Here is a 20,794-nt window from a genome sequence, read left to right as displayed (position 1 = left end):
AAGCCCTTTTTTTTATTTTTTTTTTTTTTTTTTTTTTTTTTGCAGTACGCGGGCCTCTCACTGTTGTGGCCTCTGCCGTTGTGGAGCACAGGCTCCGGATATGCAGGCTCAGCGGCCGTGGCTCACGGGCCCAGCCGCTCCGCGGCATGTGGGATCCTCCCGGACCGGGGCACGAACCCGTATCCCCTGCATTAGCAGGCGGATTCTTAACCACTGCGCCACCAGGGAAGCCCCCTTACTTTTAGTATTTGACCTCATTTCGAACATCAGAAAAATAATGAAAGCCATCAAAATGAGAACTCCCCTGACTTTTTGCCTCTGAACCAACTTCTTTGCACCTGTATCTATCCTTTCCTCCCTCCTTTGTCTTCCTGTTAACAATGGAAGACACATTTCTCCTTCTCGCTCTGAATCTAATCCCTCCCCAGCATTTCAGTCTTTGCTCTTCTTGTTTTTCCCTCTCATCTCCTTTTCTCTGGGTTCTTCCTTTCAGTACTTAACATAATCAAGCCTCTTACATCTTAAAAAAAATTCTTTAACCTTGTGTATTCCTCCAGCTGCTGCCTTATTTTATCACCTTCAAAGAACTACCTACTTTCATTGTGTCAGTTGACTTATGCCCCCTTCATTCCCCAGCCTTCTGCAGTATCTGCCAGTACGTCACTGCGACTATTTTTGCCTAGTCCAGTGTCCCCTGGTGACTTCATCGTTGCTAAATTCAGTGGGCATTGCTCGCTCCTCACCTCACTAGACTTCTCGGCGGCTTTGGATACTGTTTACTATTCTGCCCTTTTTCTTACCAGTCCTGCTCTTTGGTCTCCCCTCAGGTACTCTCCTGGCTTGGTTGACAGTATGTATATGCTGATATCTTCAGCTTTCTCTTGACCTTTAGACGTGTTCATTCAGCTTGCCATCCCCACGTAGGTGTCTCACAGGTACCAGACTCAGCCTGCACACAGTGGAGCCATCATCTTCCTGTTCCCTCGGACCTTTTCCTCCTGCTGTGTTTCCTGTTCCGGGGGATGATGTTGTGTTGGCCTGTTCCTGGGGCAGGAGTCATTATGTCTGACCCCATCTCCTTCCTCATCCCCAGGGTTCTGTCCTTTGTGCTGCTGGTCTGCCTTCCGTCACTCCAGTCTGTCCCCTTGGCAGCAGCCAGCATCATCTCTCACCTGAGTAGTTTGGACACTGTGGACTTAGCTGGTCTCTCGGTTTCCTGTCTTCATTTACTGCCCCCCAACATTTAAAAGGCCGCCAGAGCAGAGGAGGATTGATATTCTCCTGTTTGAAATTTGTTAACGGAGCGTCTCCTCTTGTTCTTGGAGTATAAAAAGACTTTTATGATCTGGTTCCTAACTGTATCCCCATCCTCATCTCCCGTTGTTTAATGTATGTTCTTCAAGTGCTTTTCCCTCACCTCATGTGCCCTCACACTTTGTTCCCCTCTTAACACACACACACACACACACACACAGAGCACAGTTTTCAAAGTGCGATCTGGGAAGCTCTGGGTGTCCTCAAAATCCTTTCAGAGGGTCTGCAAGGTCAACACTGTTTTCATAACAGTGCTATGTTATATGCCTTTCTTCACGCTGATTCTCGCGAGTGTACAGTGGGTTTTTCTCAAAGGTGACGTGACACGTGATGATGCCATTGCTCTGGTGGATAATGGATATGTGCTTTCGTAGGTTGTGTTTTTTAAGAGTTCCCATTTTTCAATTCTAAGAGGGTTAATATTGATAGAACAAACAGAACCTCTTCAGGGTCCTCAGAGACATCTAAGAGAGTAAAAGGGTCCTGAGTCCAGAAAGTCTGAGGACTGCCATTTGGGCCTCAGTGAGATGGGATTTCCTCTGAGAAGGCTTTGCCTGGGTCTCCAGGCAAAAGAGTGACTTTTGGGTAGCTCTGCGGTTCGTACTTGCTCTGTCACAGCATTATCATATTGTCTTGTGGTGGGTTAGTTATCTCTCACCACCAGTAGCCACAGAAAGCTCCATAAAGGAAGGAATTCCCTTGTATCCCCAGGACTTAGCACAGTTCTGGAGACACAGTAAGTGCCCAGTAAACATATGTCGAGTGAATCCCTTTGAAGGTATTTGGGGATATGAACTATATAACATGTTTTAAATCATAACCATTTTGTACTTTATGAATGATGCATTCATTTCTTAATTTTTTTGACACCCCAATATCCAAATGGGCTTTAAGAGACCATGTTTTATATATGCACGCACACACAGACACACACATACACACATACACACACACACACACACACACAGGAAGTGTATACATATTAGAGCAGAAAGAACCTATTATTGGAAGTCAGGAGCTTCATTTCTGAAACTTTCTCTTCTGCAAATAACCATAGAGCCTTGGACAAGTCTTTTTATTCCTTGGAATCTAACTTCCCTCATCAAGTAATGGGATTGGAATAGATTACCTCAAGTTTCTCCCATATGAAATTATGTGATTATATGTGAAAGGTGTCAAAGTGTATGTGATTTATATATTTTTTTATTTTATTAAAAATGCACATACATTTAGATTTATCTGTATATTAAAATAACTTTGTTTTTACAGGAAAGATGATAAAGACTATGCTTTAAAACAAATAGAAGGAACCGGGATCTCTATGTCGGCATGTAGAGAAATAGCAGTAAGTGAAGCTCTTTTTATCATCATCATCATTGTCAGCTGATTTATGGGTGTCACCTATATAGGTCTCTGAATTGTATTTGTCACATGCACACGTTAATTGAAAGTTGAGAAATATTTTTCATATCTACTATCTATAGCAAAATATATTTGTTTTTTAAAGAGAAGTAAAGGTGGCCTGTAGTTCTAGTAAAAATTTCTATGTAAATTCACTTATTTCGGGTTAAGTAAATCTCAGTTGTTTATGTAACTATATATTTTTCCCAAAAATGTCACTAAATAGTTAAGGATCCAGTTATTCTTACTATTTCATTGAGTGCAATTAAATTGTTTATTATGTTATATGTTAATTCATATAAAATTAATATTTCTATTTTAATAAGATGAGATTAATGTCATTACTTATGAACTTAAAATGAGATTATTTGATTTTCATTGTATCTGTCTGTTCATTTGAATAAGTAAAATTATATACCCCCCCCTTTTTGGAGGCATACCATTGCCATATGGTAATTAGAATCTCAATTTGATTCTGAAGGAAAATATTCTTCATGTTAATGCATTATTAAATAATTATTCTTACATTTAAAGTGAGTATTCTCTGAGACTTTACTTCAGCTTTTACTATTGTGAAACTCTGGGTCCAAACTTGTCTTTTCTGTCTTTAATCAGAATATTCTAGAATATATATTGTAATAATCTTTACTTTTATTGCTTTCAGCCCTCTGTCTACACAGATATAGGCTGTTGCGACCTGGAGGTATTAATTTAAATAATATTACTCTTTTAACAGATTCTATACCACTGGGTTTTCAGCTAAGAGTCATTTATTGTGTATCATGTTGACAGGAACTAGACCAAGAAGAAGTAAACATAGAACACATAGAGCAAGTCAGGATCCCTGGCCTTAAGCGTTTGCACACTGATGAGGAAAGGCTTATAATTCTTCTAATAATAGGAATGGTGTGCCGAGCACTGTGGTAGCAGGGAATAGAGAATGGGAAAAGGGTATATGTATCTAAACTAGAGAATCAAGGAAGGTTTCAGATTTTGGAGGACACGTAAGAATGACCTCGATGAGGGAAGAATAGGAATGAGATGGAGGGCATTCTTAACCAAAGGTATGCTGTATTGGAAATTATATTTCATTTCATTGATAAAATTCTTATACTCTTGTATCTTGAGGCAAGATATCTGTACATTAACTGTCAGTTCTGCAGCATCTACTATTCTCTATGTTCTAGTTGCTTTTAAAGAATTAAAATCTGTTGAACTATGGTCAGTGATGTTGGGCATCATGATAGGGATGACCTTTAGAGGGGCAGGGAGGAACCAGAGGGGAGACAAGGGGGAGCTTTCAGGGTGCTGTTCTGTTTCTTGGTTTTGCTCTGGGTCTGGTCATGTGGGTTTCACATGTGAAAACTCACTGAGCTGTCATGTGCTTTCCTCTGTCTTTATTATTCTTCAGCAAAAAGTTTTAAAATCAAACAAAACTCCATTCATTTCAGGAACAGACATTCTTAGCTTTTTATCTATGTTGATAACTGTAAATGCAGTTAAGCACAATAAGGAGTATGAAAGCTTATTTTTAACGTACTTGATTGTGGTTCTTCCACCTAAGGTGAGCAGAAATTTTTAATTTTGATGAAGTCTCATTTACTAGTGTTTTCCTTTTATGACTGTTGTTTTCTGTGTCTGGCTGAAGAAATCTTTATCTACTCACTAATTGTGAAGATGTTTCCCTTTGTTTTCTTCTAAAGCCTTACAATTTTAGCTTTACTTCTAAGTCTATGATCTGTTCACTTCATTTCTGTTTGTAGTCTGATGTAATGTTTGAGCATCTCCTCCCCTCACCCCATGTGAATGTACAATTGTAGCATCATTTTTTGAAAAGATTCTTTCCCACTGAATTCCTTTGGCATCTTTGTAAACAATTAAATGACTGTAAGTGTTGGACTATTTCTGGGCTCTATTCTGTCCCATTGATCGCTTTGTCTATCCTCAGCCAATACCAGATAACTCTACTTTACATACAGCAAGACTTGAAGTGAAGTGGTATAATGCCACCAGCTTTATTTTTTGTTGCAGGATTGTTTGGGCTCTTTTAGGTCCTTTGCATTAGCATGTACATTGTTGAATTGGCTAGTAATTTTTATTTCTAAAAAATGCCTGCTAACGTTATGGTTTGCATCAATTCAGGGAGAACTGAATCTTAATAATATTGGAACTTCTAAGCCATGAAAGTATGTGTTTCTTTCATGGCTTAGAAAGACATACTTTTCCATTTTTTAAGGTTTTTAAAAAATTTCTCCCAACAATGTTTATAGTTTTTTAGTGTGGAGGCTTTACACACTTGTTAAATTCATTCCTAAGGATTTTATGTTTTCTGACATTGTTATACATGGGATTATTTTTAAATTTTTGTTTTCCACTTGTTTGCTTCTGTATTCAGAATTGATTTTTTAAAAATATATAAATTATATTTCTAAATTCACTGGTAGGTTTGGTGATGTCTTTGGGATTTTCTACATAAGTAATTGTGTCATCTGTGAATAGGAATAGTCTTACTTCTTTCTCTCTTTATGCTTTTGATTTTTTTCTTTTGCATTGGCTAGAGCCTCTCAGAAGATGTTGAATGGTGGTGAGAGCAGGCATCTTACTTGTTCCCAGTCTTGGGGGAAAGTGTTTTCAGTGTTCACCATCAAGTTAAATGCTAGCTATAAGTTTTTTATAGATACCATCAGTCAGGCTTAGGAAGTTCCCTTCTATTTTTTTGTAAATGGTAATGAATTTTATCAAATGCTTTTTTTCTACATGTCCGGAAATGACTATATAGTTCTTCTCTTATTCTGTTATATTGGTAGACTACATTGATTAAGTTTCTAACATTTATCCAGTTTTGCAGTTTTGCAATAATCCCTGCTTGGTTATATATCACTTGATTTGATTTACTAAGGTGTTGCTGAGGAGTTTTAGGTCTTTTGAAGAATGTTAGCCTATGATTATCGTTCTTGTAATGTTTTTGTCCTTGGTATCGAAGTTGTGCTGTCCTCACGGAACAAGTTAGGCAGCCTTTCTTCATCCTCTGCATTCTGACAGTTTCTGTATGGCTGGCAGTTATTCTTCCTTGAATGTTGGACAGAATTCACCAACCAGTATTATTTTCTTAATAGATATAGAGCTCTTCACATTTAATATTTGGTCTTGTGTATGATAAGTCCTATTTTTTATGCAATTTGTTCATTTTGTTTGTTACTGAATTTATTGGCACAAAGTTGCTAATAATATTCTTACTATCTTTTCACAAATGTGGCTCCTATAGTGGTGTCCCTGTTTCATTGTGGACTTGGTAATTTGTGTTCTCTGTCTGTATCATTGATCTTTGCTCTTATCTTTATTATTTCTTCTACTTACTTTTGGCCTGCATTTCTTTTTTATCTTCTTCTTTTTTAAATATTTATTTATTTATTTAGACTGCACCAGGTCTTAGTGGTGGCACGTGGGATCTTCGCTGTGGCATGCTTAGCTGCGGCATGCAGACTCTTAGTTGCGGCATGCGGACTTCTTAGTTGTGGCATGCGTACTTCTCAGATGTGGCATGGACTCTTAGTTGCGGCATGAATGTGGGATCTAGTTCCCTGGCCAGGGATCGAACCCAGGCCCCCTGCATTGGGAGCATGGATTCTTACCCGCTGGACCACCAGGGAAGTCCCTCTTTTTTATCTTCTTAAGGTGGACCGTTAGGTCATTGATTTTTTTTAAAGCAGTTCTTTTCTAATATAAGCAATTAAAACTATAAATTTGCCTCCAAGTAGTGTTTTACTTGCATTCCACAAATTTTGTCACATTGTATTATTATTATCATTTAGTACAAAATAATTTCCATTTTCTTTGTGATTTTTTTTCTTTTATTCATGGATTATTTAGAAATATATTGTTTAATTTTTAAATATGTGAGGCTTTCCAGATAATTTATTGTTGTCAACTACTAAATTTTTTCTGTTGCGGTCAGAGAAAAGAGACTATATTTTAGCAATATATACTGAAATATTTATAGATGAAATCATATGTCTGAGATTTACTTCAAAATAATTCAGGGTGGGGTGGGAGGAGCGGATATGAATATCGATAAAATGAGATAGGCTGTGAGTGGATGATGATACATGGGGGTGGTTCTATTTTACTATTCTATTTACTTTTGAAAATTTTTCTATAATAAAAATTCAAAAGGAAAAAGGATCCCATCTGTCTGACAAGTCTTCTCAGACCTCACATTTATTATGGAAGTCCATTGTCTGAGAAGTCCGGTTTCCCCACCAGTCACCTCCATTATTCTCTTACGATCTACACCCAGTTTGTTCCTTTCATAGCATTTATTACAAATTATAATTATAAGGAGTTTCTTTTTATTTTTTGTTAACTTATTTTCTGTTTGTGGTCCTACCTCTGCCTGACTGGAATGCATTTCTTCACCAGTGTGTACTAGCTCTTACACATAGTCTTTTGTTTAGTAAATAATTGTAAAAGGGAGGGAAGAAGGAAAGAACTCTGAGACTTTCTACTGAAGTGAAGAGCTTTGCATGTCTTCATCCTCACTGTATTCTAAGAGGCCTGCTGTGTATTTCCAGAGCTTCCTGTGGGTCATGATCCCTTTAGCTTAGTGGTGTTCAGAACTCTTCAGTGGGCTCTCGGTGTACCAAGGGGCCGCCTTGTAGTTCAGCTGCTGTTAAAGCCCACATCTGCTTTAACCTAGGCACCTCAGGTTTTTTAATTTTTCTTTAATTAATTTGCAAGAATTCAATTGAAGAAAAGTTTCCACAGCTTAAAAAAAAAACAAATAATTTTGGAATAATTTTACTGATGCTTTTATAGTAATTTCAACTCAACTCTCATACTTAGGGCATACATTTAGAATTTATTATTTTTGCTATATTGTAAAATTTTAGTATTAGAAATCAATGTTATTTTGAGAATATTAGGTTTTCTTACCTATTTCTCACTCACCATGTAAGTGGTATTTATTGGCAAGATAGTTTTAAATGCTATTTATTTTTTATTTGTACTTTTAGAGTTCAGATTAAGTGTGATATCCTGTGGCATTAATTAGAATGAATTAAGTTTATGACGAATGATGTTTTAAAACATTTGTATTTTTACCAGTGATCTTAGTACTCAGGAAATTATAAGATTTTATTCCCAGTAGAATTAGGAAAACTTAGGTGGTTTCTGTGATGAAACCATTGTATAAATTGATTGAAACCTTTTTCCATTAAACATTTTTGGACATAAAATTTTCAAAAAGGCAAAAACATCTTACACAGTGCCAAGCAGAGGCATCTGCAGCCTGTGGGCTCTGTGTGGGGTGCTGAAGCCCATCAGGTGTGAAAACTGCTCGCCACCCCCAGTGTCTGAGCACCCGCCTCACGGGGTTCCCATGGAGCACTTAAGACCCTCCCCGGGTTACCTGAGCTCCCATTCTGGCTTTACCACTCACCTGGCTTGTAGGACCCAAAGCAGGTGATGTAATTTCCCCGTGTTGTAGTTTCCTCTTTGTAAAATGAGAATAATAGTTATCTCATAGGGTTTTAGTGCATGAGGAGCGTAGGTCACTTCTGGGACACAGTAAACTCTGGGTGCACGTTAGTTCCTCAGTCAATGCCAGTTAGCACTGCTGCAGCCACAGCATGCGAACTGCCTGCTCACTTGAACTTGTCTGCTGCCAGAGGACTTCAGCGGAAGGTCTCAGCACATTTTACATCCCGGCACCTAGTGCAGCATCTGCCACGGGGCCTGGCATGTGGCAGGCATTAGATCTGCTAAATGTAGCCCAGCTTCCTGGTCTTCTGGAAGTGCTTCAGTGTAAATATTTACTTAGAGGCATTTCGCCACTGAGACTCTCAGCTCCATCTCCAATCCCACAGAGACCCATCTCCCAGCATAGCGTGTTGTACTTACTCAGTAGTAATAGCTATTTACTGTACTAGTTTGCCAAGGCTGCCATAACAAAATACTGCAGACTGGGTGGCTTAAACAACAGGAACTTATTTTCTTACTGTTGGAGCCTGTTGATCCAAGATCAGGGCGCCTGCAGAGTTGTTTCTTGTGAGGCCTCTCTCCTTGGTTTGCAAGTGGCCACCCTCTTGTGGCCTCTTCATGTGGTCATCTCTCTGTGCGTCTAATCTCCTTTTCTTGTAAGCTCACCATTCAGATTGGATTAGGGCTCATCCTACTGACCTGTTTTTAACTTAATTGCCTCTTTAAAGGCCTTATCTCCAAATAGAATCATTCTGAAGTTTCGGGGGTTAGGGCTTCAACACAAGAATTTTGGGAGGACAGCCCATAACACTTACCATTACTTACTACCATAGTAATAGCACTTACTATTAAAAATCATTGCTCTCAAAGACTTAATATTTGACTAATCAGATTTTTAAAAAATAAAAGTAGATTGATTTTTTTGATGAAAGCATTGATCTTAGTCCACAGTTTAGAAGCCAAAGGGTGTGTTGTATGATGCCCTTTAGTTGGTGTATTTTCTTTATTCGTGAACTCAGTTATTCATGTCTTTACCAGGTATTTAATGAGCACGTACCAGGCAGTGTGCTAGAAACTAGCAGTGCGGTGCTGAGCTAGACACAGTGCCTACCATTGTCCAGTTCATAACCTAGTATATATTTAAAATATCTGTGTCTCTGGATGATAAGAATTACTCCCCCTGGGTGTTAGTTCTTGGGATGTGTTGTTGTTAGACCAAATTACTGGCTTTGTATTTTAGAGATTAATTAATTAATTTTAAAAGCATTTGAATCCTGATTCTAACCACTACCTAGGAATGTGACCTTGAGCAAATTATTTAATCCCCTTACACCACCATTTCCTCTTTGTAAAGTAAGAGTATAAATATTTCATAGGGTAATTCATGATTAAGTGAGATAGTGCATGTCATATGCTTAGCCCCATACTTGGCACCTAGGAAGAGCTTAATAAAATGGTTGCTGCTGTTTCCTTTTTAATACAAGAGCTAAACCTCATCTTGGAGGTGAGATGGAGGTGACATCTAACAATAGCTTTATATATAGGTTTCTAATAATTGGAGAGAGCTTTTGCCAAAGCTTTGGAGTTTGTTTGTTATCATTTCTACCCTGCTGATTTCCAGAAAGGATTTGAAATAGCTGCCCAGCTGAGAAGTGTGTTCCAGTTGTGAGGTAATGGAGAAAACCCTGACCCAGAACTGACATGCACTTAGGGCCAGGTCCACTCTTCCAGCCAGCTGGCTGAGCTTGGGCGACCCTGAAGTCCAGGCTTTCCCGTATCACATTCTTTGCCTTGTTTATTAATTAGCAAATGGTCAGTTTTAGATATTGACCTTAAGTTTCTGAGAACATGTGTATATCTCTGGAGTTTCATAAGTTGTAAATTATATTCTAAAAGCAGAAATATATAACTTGAATTTAATCTTGCTCCTGAATAAAATAACCATCACTTTCCAGAGAGTAATCATTAATATAAATGACTTAATATATAGTCCATTCATAGTCTTTCCTTTGCTGAATTCATTTCAGAGCCCCTAATATATTGTTAACATTACATTTACCTTGATACTTGTTTTGGTGAAGAGTGTTCTTAGAAAAGGTACTGAAGTCCTAAGTTCTAAAACCTTGACTTTCTCACATGTCTGTCATGTATTTGGAACACATTTGCAAGGCACTAAGTCAGTTCTAACTGATAGAGACAGAATATCAGGCTTCATGAGAAGTTTTTTCTTGTCATTGTTGCTGTTGTATTTGTTTTTGCATGGTGGGATGGGAATGCTTTTTAACTTACGGATCATTAGGGCCACTTGGGTTATTAAATGGAGATAAAATAAGGAGATAAAAGATTTTAAATAGAAGAATGTCTTTCTAGGAGATGAGAAAGGTTAATGAACCCATGCAAATGTGTTCTACTTGCAAGTTTCTGTCTGTATAAGCTCTTTATTATTTTGTGAAAAGTTTACAAAATTTTATTCAACTTTCCTTTGTAATTTATAGAAAAAATAGGTACTGTATCTCACAGAGTTACAGATCTTAGTTCTTATCTGATATTTGGTGGCGATGAATGTTGTATTTTCTATTGTTGCTGTTACAGTTGTCCCTTTGCATCCATGGATTCAACCAACCATGGATAGGAAATATTGGGGGGGGATTTCCAGAACGTTCCAAAAAGAAAAATTTGAATTTACCATGCTCCAGCAACTAATTACATAGCATTTACATTGTAATAGATATTATAAGTAATCTGAAGATGATTTAAAGTATAAGGAACTTGAGCATTGGGGGATTTTGGTACCCTCCTAGGGCAGGGTGGGGTTGAGGGGTGGTCCTGGAATCAGTCCCCCTCAAATATTGAGGGACGACTATAGATAGTTTTTTAAAATAATTACAAGCTACAGATTTGTTTTAAGTTTAATTGTTTTGTGATGTCAAAACATAGGCAACTAGTAGAATGGGAGAAAATATTTGTAAATCATATATCTGCTAAGGGATTAATATCTAGACTATGTAAAGAATTACAACTCAATAGCAACAACAAAAAACCCAATTCAAAAATAGGCAGAGAGGGTTTCTCTGGTGGCACAGTGGTTAAGAATCCACCTGCCAATGCAAGGGACACAGTCTGAGCCCTGGTCCGGGAAGATCCCACACGCCGCGTGCAACTAAGCCCATGTGCCACAACTACTGAGCCTACACTCTAGAGCCCGCATATTAGATATTAGGCAGAAGACTTGACTAGACACTTCTCCAAAGAAGATATACCTGTAAGCACATGAAAAGATGCTTATCATTAGTCATTAGGGAATTGCATATCAAAAGCACAGCAAGATACCACATCATACCTATTAGGATGTGACTATTACAAAAAGAAAATTTAAAAAGGTAACTAGAAGTTGGTGAGGGTGTGGAGAAATTGGAATTCTCATGCATTGCTGACGGGAATGTAAATGGTAGAACTGCTGTGAAAACCAGTTTGGTGGTTCCTCGAAAAGTTAAACATAGAATTATCATATGATCTAGCAATTCCACTCCTAGGTATTTACCCAGAGAATTGAAAGCAGGGACTCGGGTACCCGTACACCAATGTTCATAGCAGCATTATTCACAGTAGCCAAAACGAGGAAACAACCAGTGGCCATTAGCTGATGAATGAATAAACAAAATGTGGTATATAAATGGAATGGAATGTATTGGGTTGGCCTAAAAGTTGGTTCAGTTTTCCCGTAAGACAGCTCTAGTAACATTGAGTTGTCTTTAACTTCATTAGAAACAATTTTGTTAGATTGTATTGTGACAGCTGTCACATTAGTGTGCATTTAAAAAAAAACATCAAAATTGGTGAGTTTTTGTGTAGCCTTTTAATATTGAAGATGGAAGAAAAAAGCAACATTTTTGGCACATTATGCTTTATCATTTCAAGAAAGGTAAAAACACAACTGAAACGAAGAAAAGATTTGTGCATGTATGGAGAAGGTTCTGTGACTGATCGTGTCAAAAGTGGTTTGCGAAGTTTTGTGCTGGAGGTTTCTTTCTGGACAATGCTCCATGGTCGGGTAGACCAGTTGAAGTTGATAGCGGCCAAATGGAGAACTTAATTGAGAACAATCAACATTATATCACTTGGGAGATAGCTGACATACTCAAAATATCCAAATCAAGCGTTGAAAATCATTTGCACCAGCTTGGTTGTGTGAATCGCTTTGATGTTTGGGTTCCGCATAAGTTAAAGAGGATAAAACCTTCTCGAAGGTATTTCTGCATGCGATTCTCTACTCACATGTAGTGAAAACGTTCCATTTTTAAAACAAATGGTGACGGGTGATTAAAAGTGGATACTGGTGCTTCCCTGGTGGCGCAGTGGTTGAGAGTCCGCCTGCCTAAAAAAAAAAAAAAAAAAATGTGGATACTGTACAATAATGTGGAATGGAAGAGATTGTGGGGCAAGCGAAATGAACCACCACCAACCACGCCAAAGGCTGGTCTTCATCCAAAGAAGGTTGTGTATATGGTAGGATTGCAAGGTAGTCCTCTATTATGAGTTCCTTCTGGAAAACCCAACAATTAATTCCAACAAGTACTGCTCCCAGTTAGACCAACTGAAAGCAGCACTTGACGAAAAGCTTCCAGAATTAGTCAACAAAATGCACGATCTTCCATCACGATAACGCAAAAACCACATGTTTCTTTGATGACCAGGCAAAAACTGTTACAGCTTAGCTGGGAAGTTGTGATTCATCTGCTGTATTCACCAGACGTTACACCTTCGGATTTCCATTTATTTCGGTCTTTACAAAATTCTCTTAATGGAAAAAATTTCCATTCCCTGGAAGACTGTAAAAGGCACCTGGAACAGTTCTTTGCTCAAAAAGATAAAAAGTTTTGGGAAGATGGAATTATGAAGTTGCCTGAAAAATGGCAGAAGTAGTGGAGCAAAACGGTGAATACATTGTTCAGTAAAGTGCTTGGTGAAATTGAAAAATGTGTCTTTAATTTATACTTAAAAGCCGAAGGAACTTTTTGGCCAACCCAATATTTGGCCATTAAAAAGCTATGAAATTCTGATGCATGCAACAACATGGATAAACCTTAAAGACGTTATGCTAAGTGAAATAAACCAGACACAAAAGGGCAAATACTGTGTGGTTCTACTTATATAAGGTACCTAGAATAGGCAAATTCATAGAGACAGAAAGTTGAATAGAGGTTACCAGGGGCTGAGGGGGAGAGGAAAGTGGGGAGTTATTGTTTAATGGGTCCAGAGTTCCTGTTTAGGATAATGAAACAGTTCTAAAATGGATAGTGGGGATGGATGCACAACATGGTGAGTGTACTTATGCTTCTGAATTGAAAATGGTTAAAATGGTGGTTTTTAATGTTACGTGTATATTTTACCATAATAAAAACATTAAAACAAAACAAAAAAAGAAACCAACTAAACAATAGCAACCATACAGACAGATTTACACAGTTATATCTTTTCAGTATCTTTTCTCCACTGATTTTTACTCATTTTTATGGGCATCTCAAAATTGTATGGGTACTTATTAGAATTTTAGGATTGATTGCCATTAGGTTTGTATCGCCTTTGAGTTACAAATGGTATGGGGTTTTTAATGCTATTTTTATGGCAAAGATTTTTAATGAATCTCCTTTGTTTTGCAGTTACTTCGAGAGCTTAAGCATCCAAATGTCATCTCTCTTCAGAAGGTGTTTCTGTCTCATGCTGATAGGAAAGTATGGCTTCTGTTTGACTACGCTGAACATGACCTCTGGGTAAGGTGAATTGTTGGTGGACATGGAGCCATGGTTTCAGTTGGAGATTAAGAGGGACTGACTGAAAACAATTTTGGGAGCTCATCTTCGTATGAGAGTTACATTTTTTTTTTTTTTTTTTTTTTTGCGGTACGTGGGCCTCTCACTGTTGTGGCCTCTCCCTTTGCGGAGCACAGGCTCCAGACACGCAGGCACAACGGCCATGGCTCATGGGCCCAGCCGCTCCGCGGCATGTGGGATTTTCCCGGACCGGGGCACGAACCCGTGTCCCCTGCATCGGCAGGCGGACTCTCAACCACTGCGCCACCAGGGAAGCCCTCAGCGGATTATTTTTAAAATAGGATTTACAGAAGCCTTAAGTAACTATAAAATTTACTCCTTTATTAAATATAACAGCTACATTTTTTAAAAAAAACCTGAAAGGCCATCTTGGGGATAAGATTAATGATATATATAGATGAAAATCTATAATAGGATAGCCCAAATAATTTTGAAACATACAAAACTTACATCCTGATCAGTCTTGGGTGAAGAACATGTTAACACAGATTTCAGTTTAAAAAACAAAACAAGTAAACAAAACCCAGTATTACGTCAAGTTAATTCATTAGCAACTACTTCAGTACTGTGAGATATATTTTTCTGATATTTACTAAGTAATAAGGTCTTTAAATATTTCACTGTGTTTTGCATCCTGTCTATATTTACTAAATTAGCGTGACTGTGCATTTATTGAGCTAAATAAAAGAGAAAACATATGCAAGGGATTATAGTATCCTGGCTCAGTTTCAAAATCTTCAAAATAATTTATTCTTTCATTCAGCTGTAGTTCGTAAATGCAAATACAAAATTTTGAAATAAAACTAGCGCAAATCCTAGTAAAACTGTTTAAAAGTAAATTCACCTTCCGAAAATAGTTTTAAACTCTTTTGCTAATTTCCAGAAGTATCCTCATTTACATAATTTTAACTTTAACAGACTTCAGAAACTGAAACTTACTTTGGTGTCATATGCTTTCAGATTTAGAAAAAAATATTTTCATACTGTTTGTAGATTCCTGTTTTCTGTAACTAAATGTGGTTTGATTCAAATTATTTTTTTAAGTTATCTGGAAAGAACTGTTTTCAAACAGAAAATAGACACATGAAATTTTCTCTCTGTTTTATGAAACTATTGTCCAAGGTTCATACTGGTTGTAAATATTTTTTTCTTGTTGGCTTCTGTTCTTTTAAAAGAGATCTAATCTAATCAAATTAGGATTCTGTTAATAAAAATTCATTACATCAGGGTGGCCAGTATTGAGTTGAACATTCATCATACTGAAATCTAACACAAAATCAAATTACGCAATCCAAATTTATGAGAAAATATCCAGGCTGGTTTATAAACGTGATTTGTAATAAAACATAGTTGAGCGTAGGAGATCGCATTGTATTCCCTATGGTTTCTCACAAACTGGTATGTGATATTTAATTTTATATGTAGGTATAATTATGCTTTCGCAGATTATACTGCGTGTAATGTTGTGCATATCGTCACCATTGGCTTTATCATCATCTTATTAATACTCATTTAAGCCAGATAAGTACTTTAAATGCTCATTTTAATAAAAACCAAATGGTGATTCAATTTTATTAAAACCTATTCTTTATCCATTTTATTTTCTTATTTTAATTTGAATATTGAAATGAATTAGATGGGGTAAGGCAGCAGAGGGTAAGGAAACAGTTGCAGTAAAAAGAGTCATTTAAAAAAATCACTTAGGTGTTGGTGAAATCTTATGGTATACATATTGCATATTTGTTATATTGCCCTGGAATAAAAATGAAGGTAAAAAATTCTCTTACTGTAGTTTTTTGTAGTTATAAAATATTGGTTAAAAAGTAATACGTAATACCCTAATGAGAATATAACTAAAGAAGTGGTATATGGCATCAGTGGTTATCTTACCTCCCTAAATATTTGTTCCTTTCATTCTTACTCTGGCAGGTTTTAATTTTTTTTAATGTATTTTAGTCTTTTTTTTTTTTTTTTAAGCTCTGAGGGCCGCTGGTTCTTCTTAAGGTGAACAGACTTTTGATTGTCACATCATTTCTTAGGATAGGTGACAAACAGTCTAGATCATTAAGAGTTATTGTAGCTCTGTTTTGTTTGCCTTTTATTAAATACTTTAAAAAAATTACTGAGAAGGAAGTTAACATAATGTAATGCTGCTACGAAAGCATAGATTAATCATACTACATATGTACTGACTGATACCCCTTACCTTCTGAAATATACCTTTGCTTCTTATTTTTTCTTTGGAAGATAAAACTCCTTCACTCATTAGTCATTAGTTATTTCTTACCCATTTTCTACCTCTATATGATAAGAAAGTAGAAATGAAAAGGTTAATGTATAATATTAAATATCTCACTCCTCTTTTAATTATTAAGTTCAAGAGTACGCCTGATACTCCCTCACAAATACTGGTCAGGAGCTGCTCTTGCACATGTTAGACACAGGCATGTGCGCAGCGGTGCACCCAGCAGTTGGCTGCAGCTGACTTGTAGCTTTTCTTGCAGTTTAAGAGCGCTTTAATTAAAATGAAACCTGTCAAGAGTTTGAAACATTGGATCTTGTTTCTGTTGAGGTACATTTATTTGTAGAATGATTTTTCTGTCTGTAAAGTGGTATTGTGTTTACTGGATGTCCACTAACATTATATTGATACCTAGAAACCTTTGATGGATGTTACAAGGCTGTTTTTTTTTCCTCGTCTGAAGAAGCTTTCATATTTCTAATTATGTCCAGTGTGAATTGGTCATTTACGTGTTATTCCTTTGTGCTTGGGTGTACTTAATTGAAATACTTTCCCATTTGCTTTCTTTATAACTCATGTATTGTAAATAGGTACCACATCTATGCTATGTCAACCAGCCAGAACTCTATCTGTTCTTTTTTTTTTTTCATTTAATCACTGCAGAATAAAAAATACTCTTTTCTTGAAAATTTTCACCAGATAAACAGGGGTCAAGTAACTCTGAAAGTAATTTTTGATTATACTTTAAAAATAAAATCACATTACTTCTCTGTTGTCATCATTTATTTTCTGAGACCGTATCATATGCTTAGGAAATGACATTTTAGCGCTAGTTATTTGGAAAATTTAAGGTTATTTATGTTATCCAGCAGAACGTGAAATTATATTTTCAAATCTTCGGAAATCCCTGAGTGTTTTTCTGTTAGGAAAATATTATATATCAAACTGTCTTTCCTTTTTTAAGCTTCTGGTGATATTTTTCTTTCTTTCAGCATATAATCAAGTTTCACAGAGCGTCTAAAGCAAACAAGAAGCCAGTACAGTTACCTCGGGGAATGGTGAAGTCACTATTGTATCAGATCCTAGATGGGATTCACTACCTGCATGCTAACTGGGTGTTGCACAGGGATTTGGTAAGTTGAAATGTAGTTAGGTTTAAGCCAGAAAGATGCATTTGGAGTTGGGTGATTTTTTAGTTGTCTCTAGATATCAGTTATACAGGCCTGCAAACCTTATAGAGGAAGTGGGAATGCTAGTCTCAAAACTAGCCTAGCCTTGTGCTTTTGTGTAATGCATCCTGCTTCTTGACATACGTTAAGCTGGTGCTTAAGAGGTGAAAGAGGGCGCATTTGTTTTGCTAAGCTTTCGGGGTTTTTTTCAAGTCTGTAAATAACGTATTGGCCTGCTTTACATTGAATATTATATGCCAGGCAAGCTCTAGAAGTTGGTATGTTTATGAGTAACTTGAAACTAACCCTTTGGAGCCTACTGTATCCTAAGTTGTATATTAGAAGAGGAGCATTCATCTGCTTATTTTTAAACCCACTATGTTAGTAGCAGTCTCTCTGCCAACAGCCTTTAATAATCATGATTGAGTACATTATTGAGTGCCTTGTCACGTTAAGCTGCAGTAAAGTTTTACGAATTTAGAAACTTCAGAAACTGACTTTATTTTTATTTCACATGGCAGAATAGTTTATGCCCTTTTTAAAAGAAACCCATATAGCATTAAATTGGTGATTAAATGGTGCATTGTTCATTAAATCTTCATAGATTTAAATTATGTAAATCTCAAATTCCCCTTTTCCCCTTTCATATTGCTTAATGTAGTAACTCTAGTAAAGTGTGCCTTCACTTCAAACAATTATAAACACAATGCTGGAAGTGATGACTTGGTCCCTAGTCACATGTGTACATTAGGAAAAAACCCGTCGCCAACTTGGAGGTGGAGCTGCTCTGCCCCTCACGCAGATATTCTTTCCAGGCTGCTCTGTGTTTAATGCATTCAGTCTCTGGCCTTCAGTCAGGTGTTTTAGTTTCTAGTTCTTTCATCTGTCTTCAGTAAATCTCCTTGAAATAAGTTTAGTGGTAGTTATTTTATCTCCACTTGTCAAATCTAGAAACCATTTAGAGTAGGACCAATAACACATCAGAAATTTGGTTGAAATAACTTTTTCCCTTATGCAAAAAATTTTCCTTTATTTTTAATAGAATTAGGTTATTTTATTTATAAACAATGAATTTATAGAACATGAATGTGAAAAATCCTTTGTCGTGGGCTTCCCTGGTGGCGCAGTGGTTGAGAGTCCGCCTGCCGATGCAGGGGACACGGGGTCGTGCCCCGGTCCGGGAAGATCCCACATGCCGCGGAGCGGCTGGGGCCGTGAGCCATGGCCGCTGGGCCTGCGTGTCCGGAGCCTGTGCTCCGCAACAGGAGAGGCCACAGCGGTGAGAGGCCCACGTATCACAAAAAAAAAAAAAAAGAAAGAAAAATCCTTTGTCGCTCTGTGAAGCTGAATATAAATTTCAGCTTTTAGGGGTAGAGTCAACTTAGGGAAAAACTATTACTACTTTTGAGTTACTGACCTTTTTTATGATTCTAGAGGAATAGAATCTGGTTTTTCCCCATAGAGTTAATTATGCTGCGATAACGCTACATTTTCTTTCTAATGTAAGTATTTTCTCATCATTAAAATATGTATGTTCATTAGATGAATACAAACTGATGCTTAAACCAGTATTTAATTTTTATGTTAATGTATAATATCCCTGAACTACTCACATTAGTATTAACTACAGTAGTGAAAATAATTTCAAAGTCTGATTTCTTTTGTGTCTCTCTTGGGAGAGCTCTTTCTATTGATATGGCCAGAACAAGCTGTCTTTGGCACAGAGACAGTATAGAGCAGGTCATCTCAGAAGTCTCTGTTGGTGGTGTACCAGGAGACAGATGCAGTGGAGCAGTGCGCTTAGGTGCAGGTGACAGAGGGATGCACTGTCTGTAGCTGATTTAAAAATAATAAACAGACGAAAAGTAGTTACTTTTTTAAAATTTCTTTATTAATTATTCTTGGCTGCGTTGGTTCTTTGTTGCTGCCCACGGGCTTCCTCTAGTTGCCATGAGCGGGGGCTACTCTTCATTGCTCTGCGCGGGCTTCTCATTGCAGTGGCTTCTCTTGTTGCAGAGCACAGGCTCTAGGTGCGCGGGCTTCAGTAGTTGTGGCACGCGGGCTCAGTAGCTGTGGTGCACGGGCTTAGTTGTTCCGCGGCATGTGGGATCTTCCCAGACCAGGGCTCAAACCCGTGTCCCCTGCATTGGCAGGCGGATTCTTAACCACTGAGCCACCAGGGAGGCCCGTTACTTTTTATTGTTACCGTATGCTGGCAATTCTGAACAGTATCAGTGATAAAATATCCCTGTTCACTGAGGCAGACCGCTCCTACTCCTGTGTCCCTCTTGATATGCCACTGCTCTCTGTTTAAAAGTGTGTTCATCCAAAATATTTTGTAAAATGTAAGCGGTTGGTTTTCTGCTGCTGCCTCCTTTGGCTTTCCCATCTGAAGTGCGGTTTCCTGTACTGTCTGTGCGTGACTTCTTAGTGGTCGTTCCAAACTCCTGACCCTTCTGTGCACCACAGGCACACTGCACCATCGTCTCCTTAGAACTGTAGCCTCTGTCCCAGGCTGGATCTTACTGTTCCAGGTACCTGCCTCTTGAAGTATTCTTCAGTTCTTAAAGGAAAGATTCATTATCATAGTTTTTTAAAAATACGTGCCCACCTTCCTGCCAGCTGAAAATTGAATTTTGGAGTTTGGTAGTTTTTCAACGGTAGCTACATAAGATATTCATATATGGAGTAATCAAGTATTTACTCTGAAGAACATTCTTTAGAAGCTGTATGATATGCCTTTTTTTAACCCCTTCTCAAATAGTTGTTATGATTTGCGGATGAGATATTTACCCTATGAGAATGAATATAATTACGAGTTAATTATATTCTTTGCTCCTTTCAGTCAGGTTTAGATGAAATGAGGCGATACCAACCTTAATAGGTCTACGTAGATATTTGTTTGTTTGTTTGTTTATTTATTGGCCGTGCCGCATGGCTTTCAGGATCTTAGTTACCCAAGCAGGGATCGAACCTGTGCCCCCTGCAGTGGAAGCGTGGAGTCCTGACCACTGGACCACCAGGGAAGTCCCTACATAGATTTCTAATGTTAATAATTGAACCAACTGGTTAAGTTGCTGACTTGCCACAAGAAACTTCATATTAAGGTGGATAATCGGCATAGACAGCCTAAAAACACCATTTGAAAATAGCCCAGAATGTTACTGAAGCTTTTGCTTAATAGCATTGGCTTTATTATTAATAGAAATACTGATTTGAGATGATAGAGTTATGAAGTTCTTTGATATATGTAGTTGTTATTTAATAAATAAAGATTAATTTTGTCACTGCTAATGATTATGTAGTAGCAGATCAGTAACTCAGTAACTGGGATCTGTCATCCTTGGCAGGAAATAGAG

The 20,794-nt window shown here is 37.5% G+C and overlaps 1 protein-coding gene across 3 annotated transcripts in view; it reads left to right on the top strand.

Annotated features, from left to right (window-relative positions):
* Positions 1-20,794, top strand: part of CDK8 (cyclin dependent kinase 8) — a 94,574-nt gene that overhangs the window by 38,982 nt on the left and 34,798 nt on the right. For 2 of the 3 annotated variants that reach the window (XM_024755565.1, XM_024755564.1), the window contains exons 2-4: positions 2,584-2,659; positions 13,854-13,964; positions 17,259-17,399. In XM_024755565.1, coding sequence (XP_024611333.1) covers positions 2,636-2,659; positions 13,854-13,964; positions 17,259-17,399 — 276 coding nt within the window. In that variant the 5' untranslated portion in view covers positions 2,584-2,635. The remainder of the gene's footprint in view (positions 1-2,583; positions 2,660-13,853; positions 13,965-17,258; positions 17,400-20,794) is intronic. The other variant, XM_024755566.1, reaches the window with a different exon arrangement.

Source organism: Neophocaena asiaeorientalis, unplaced genomic scaffold (genome assembly GCF_003031525.2).
Source record: "Neophocaena asiaeorientalis asiaeorientalis breed wild unplaced genomic scaffold, Neophocaena_asiaeorientalis_V1.1 scaffold59, whole genome shotgun sequence".
Lineage (NCBI taxonomy): Eukaryota > Metazoa > Chordata > Mammalia > Artiodactyla > Phocoenidae > Neophocaena > Neophocaena asiaeorientalis.
Note: the sequence above shows the minus strand (reverse complement) of the source record. Positions and strands in the feature narration are given on the sequence as shown.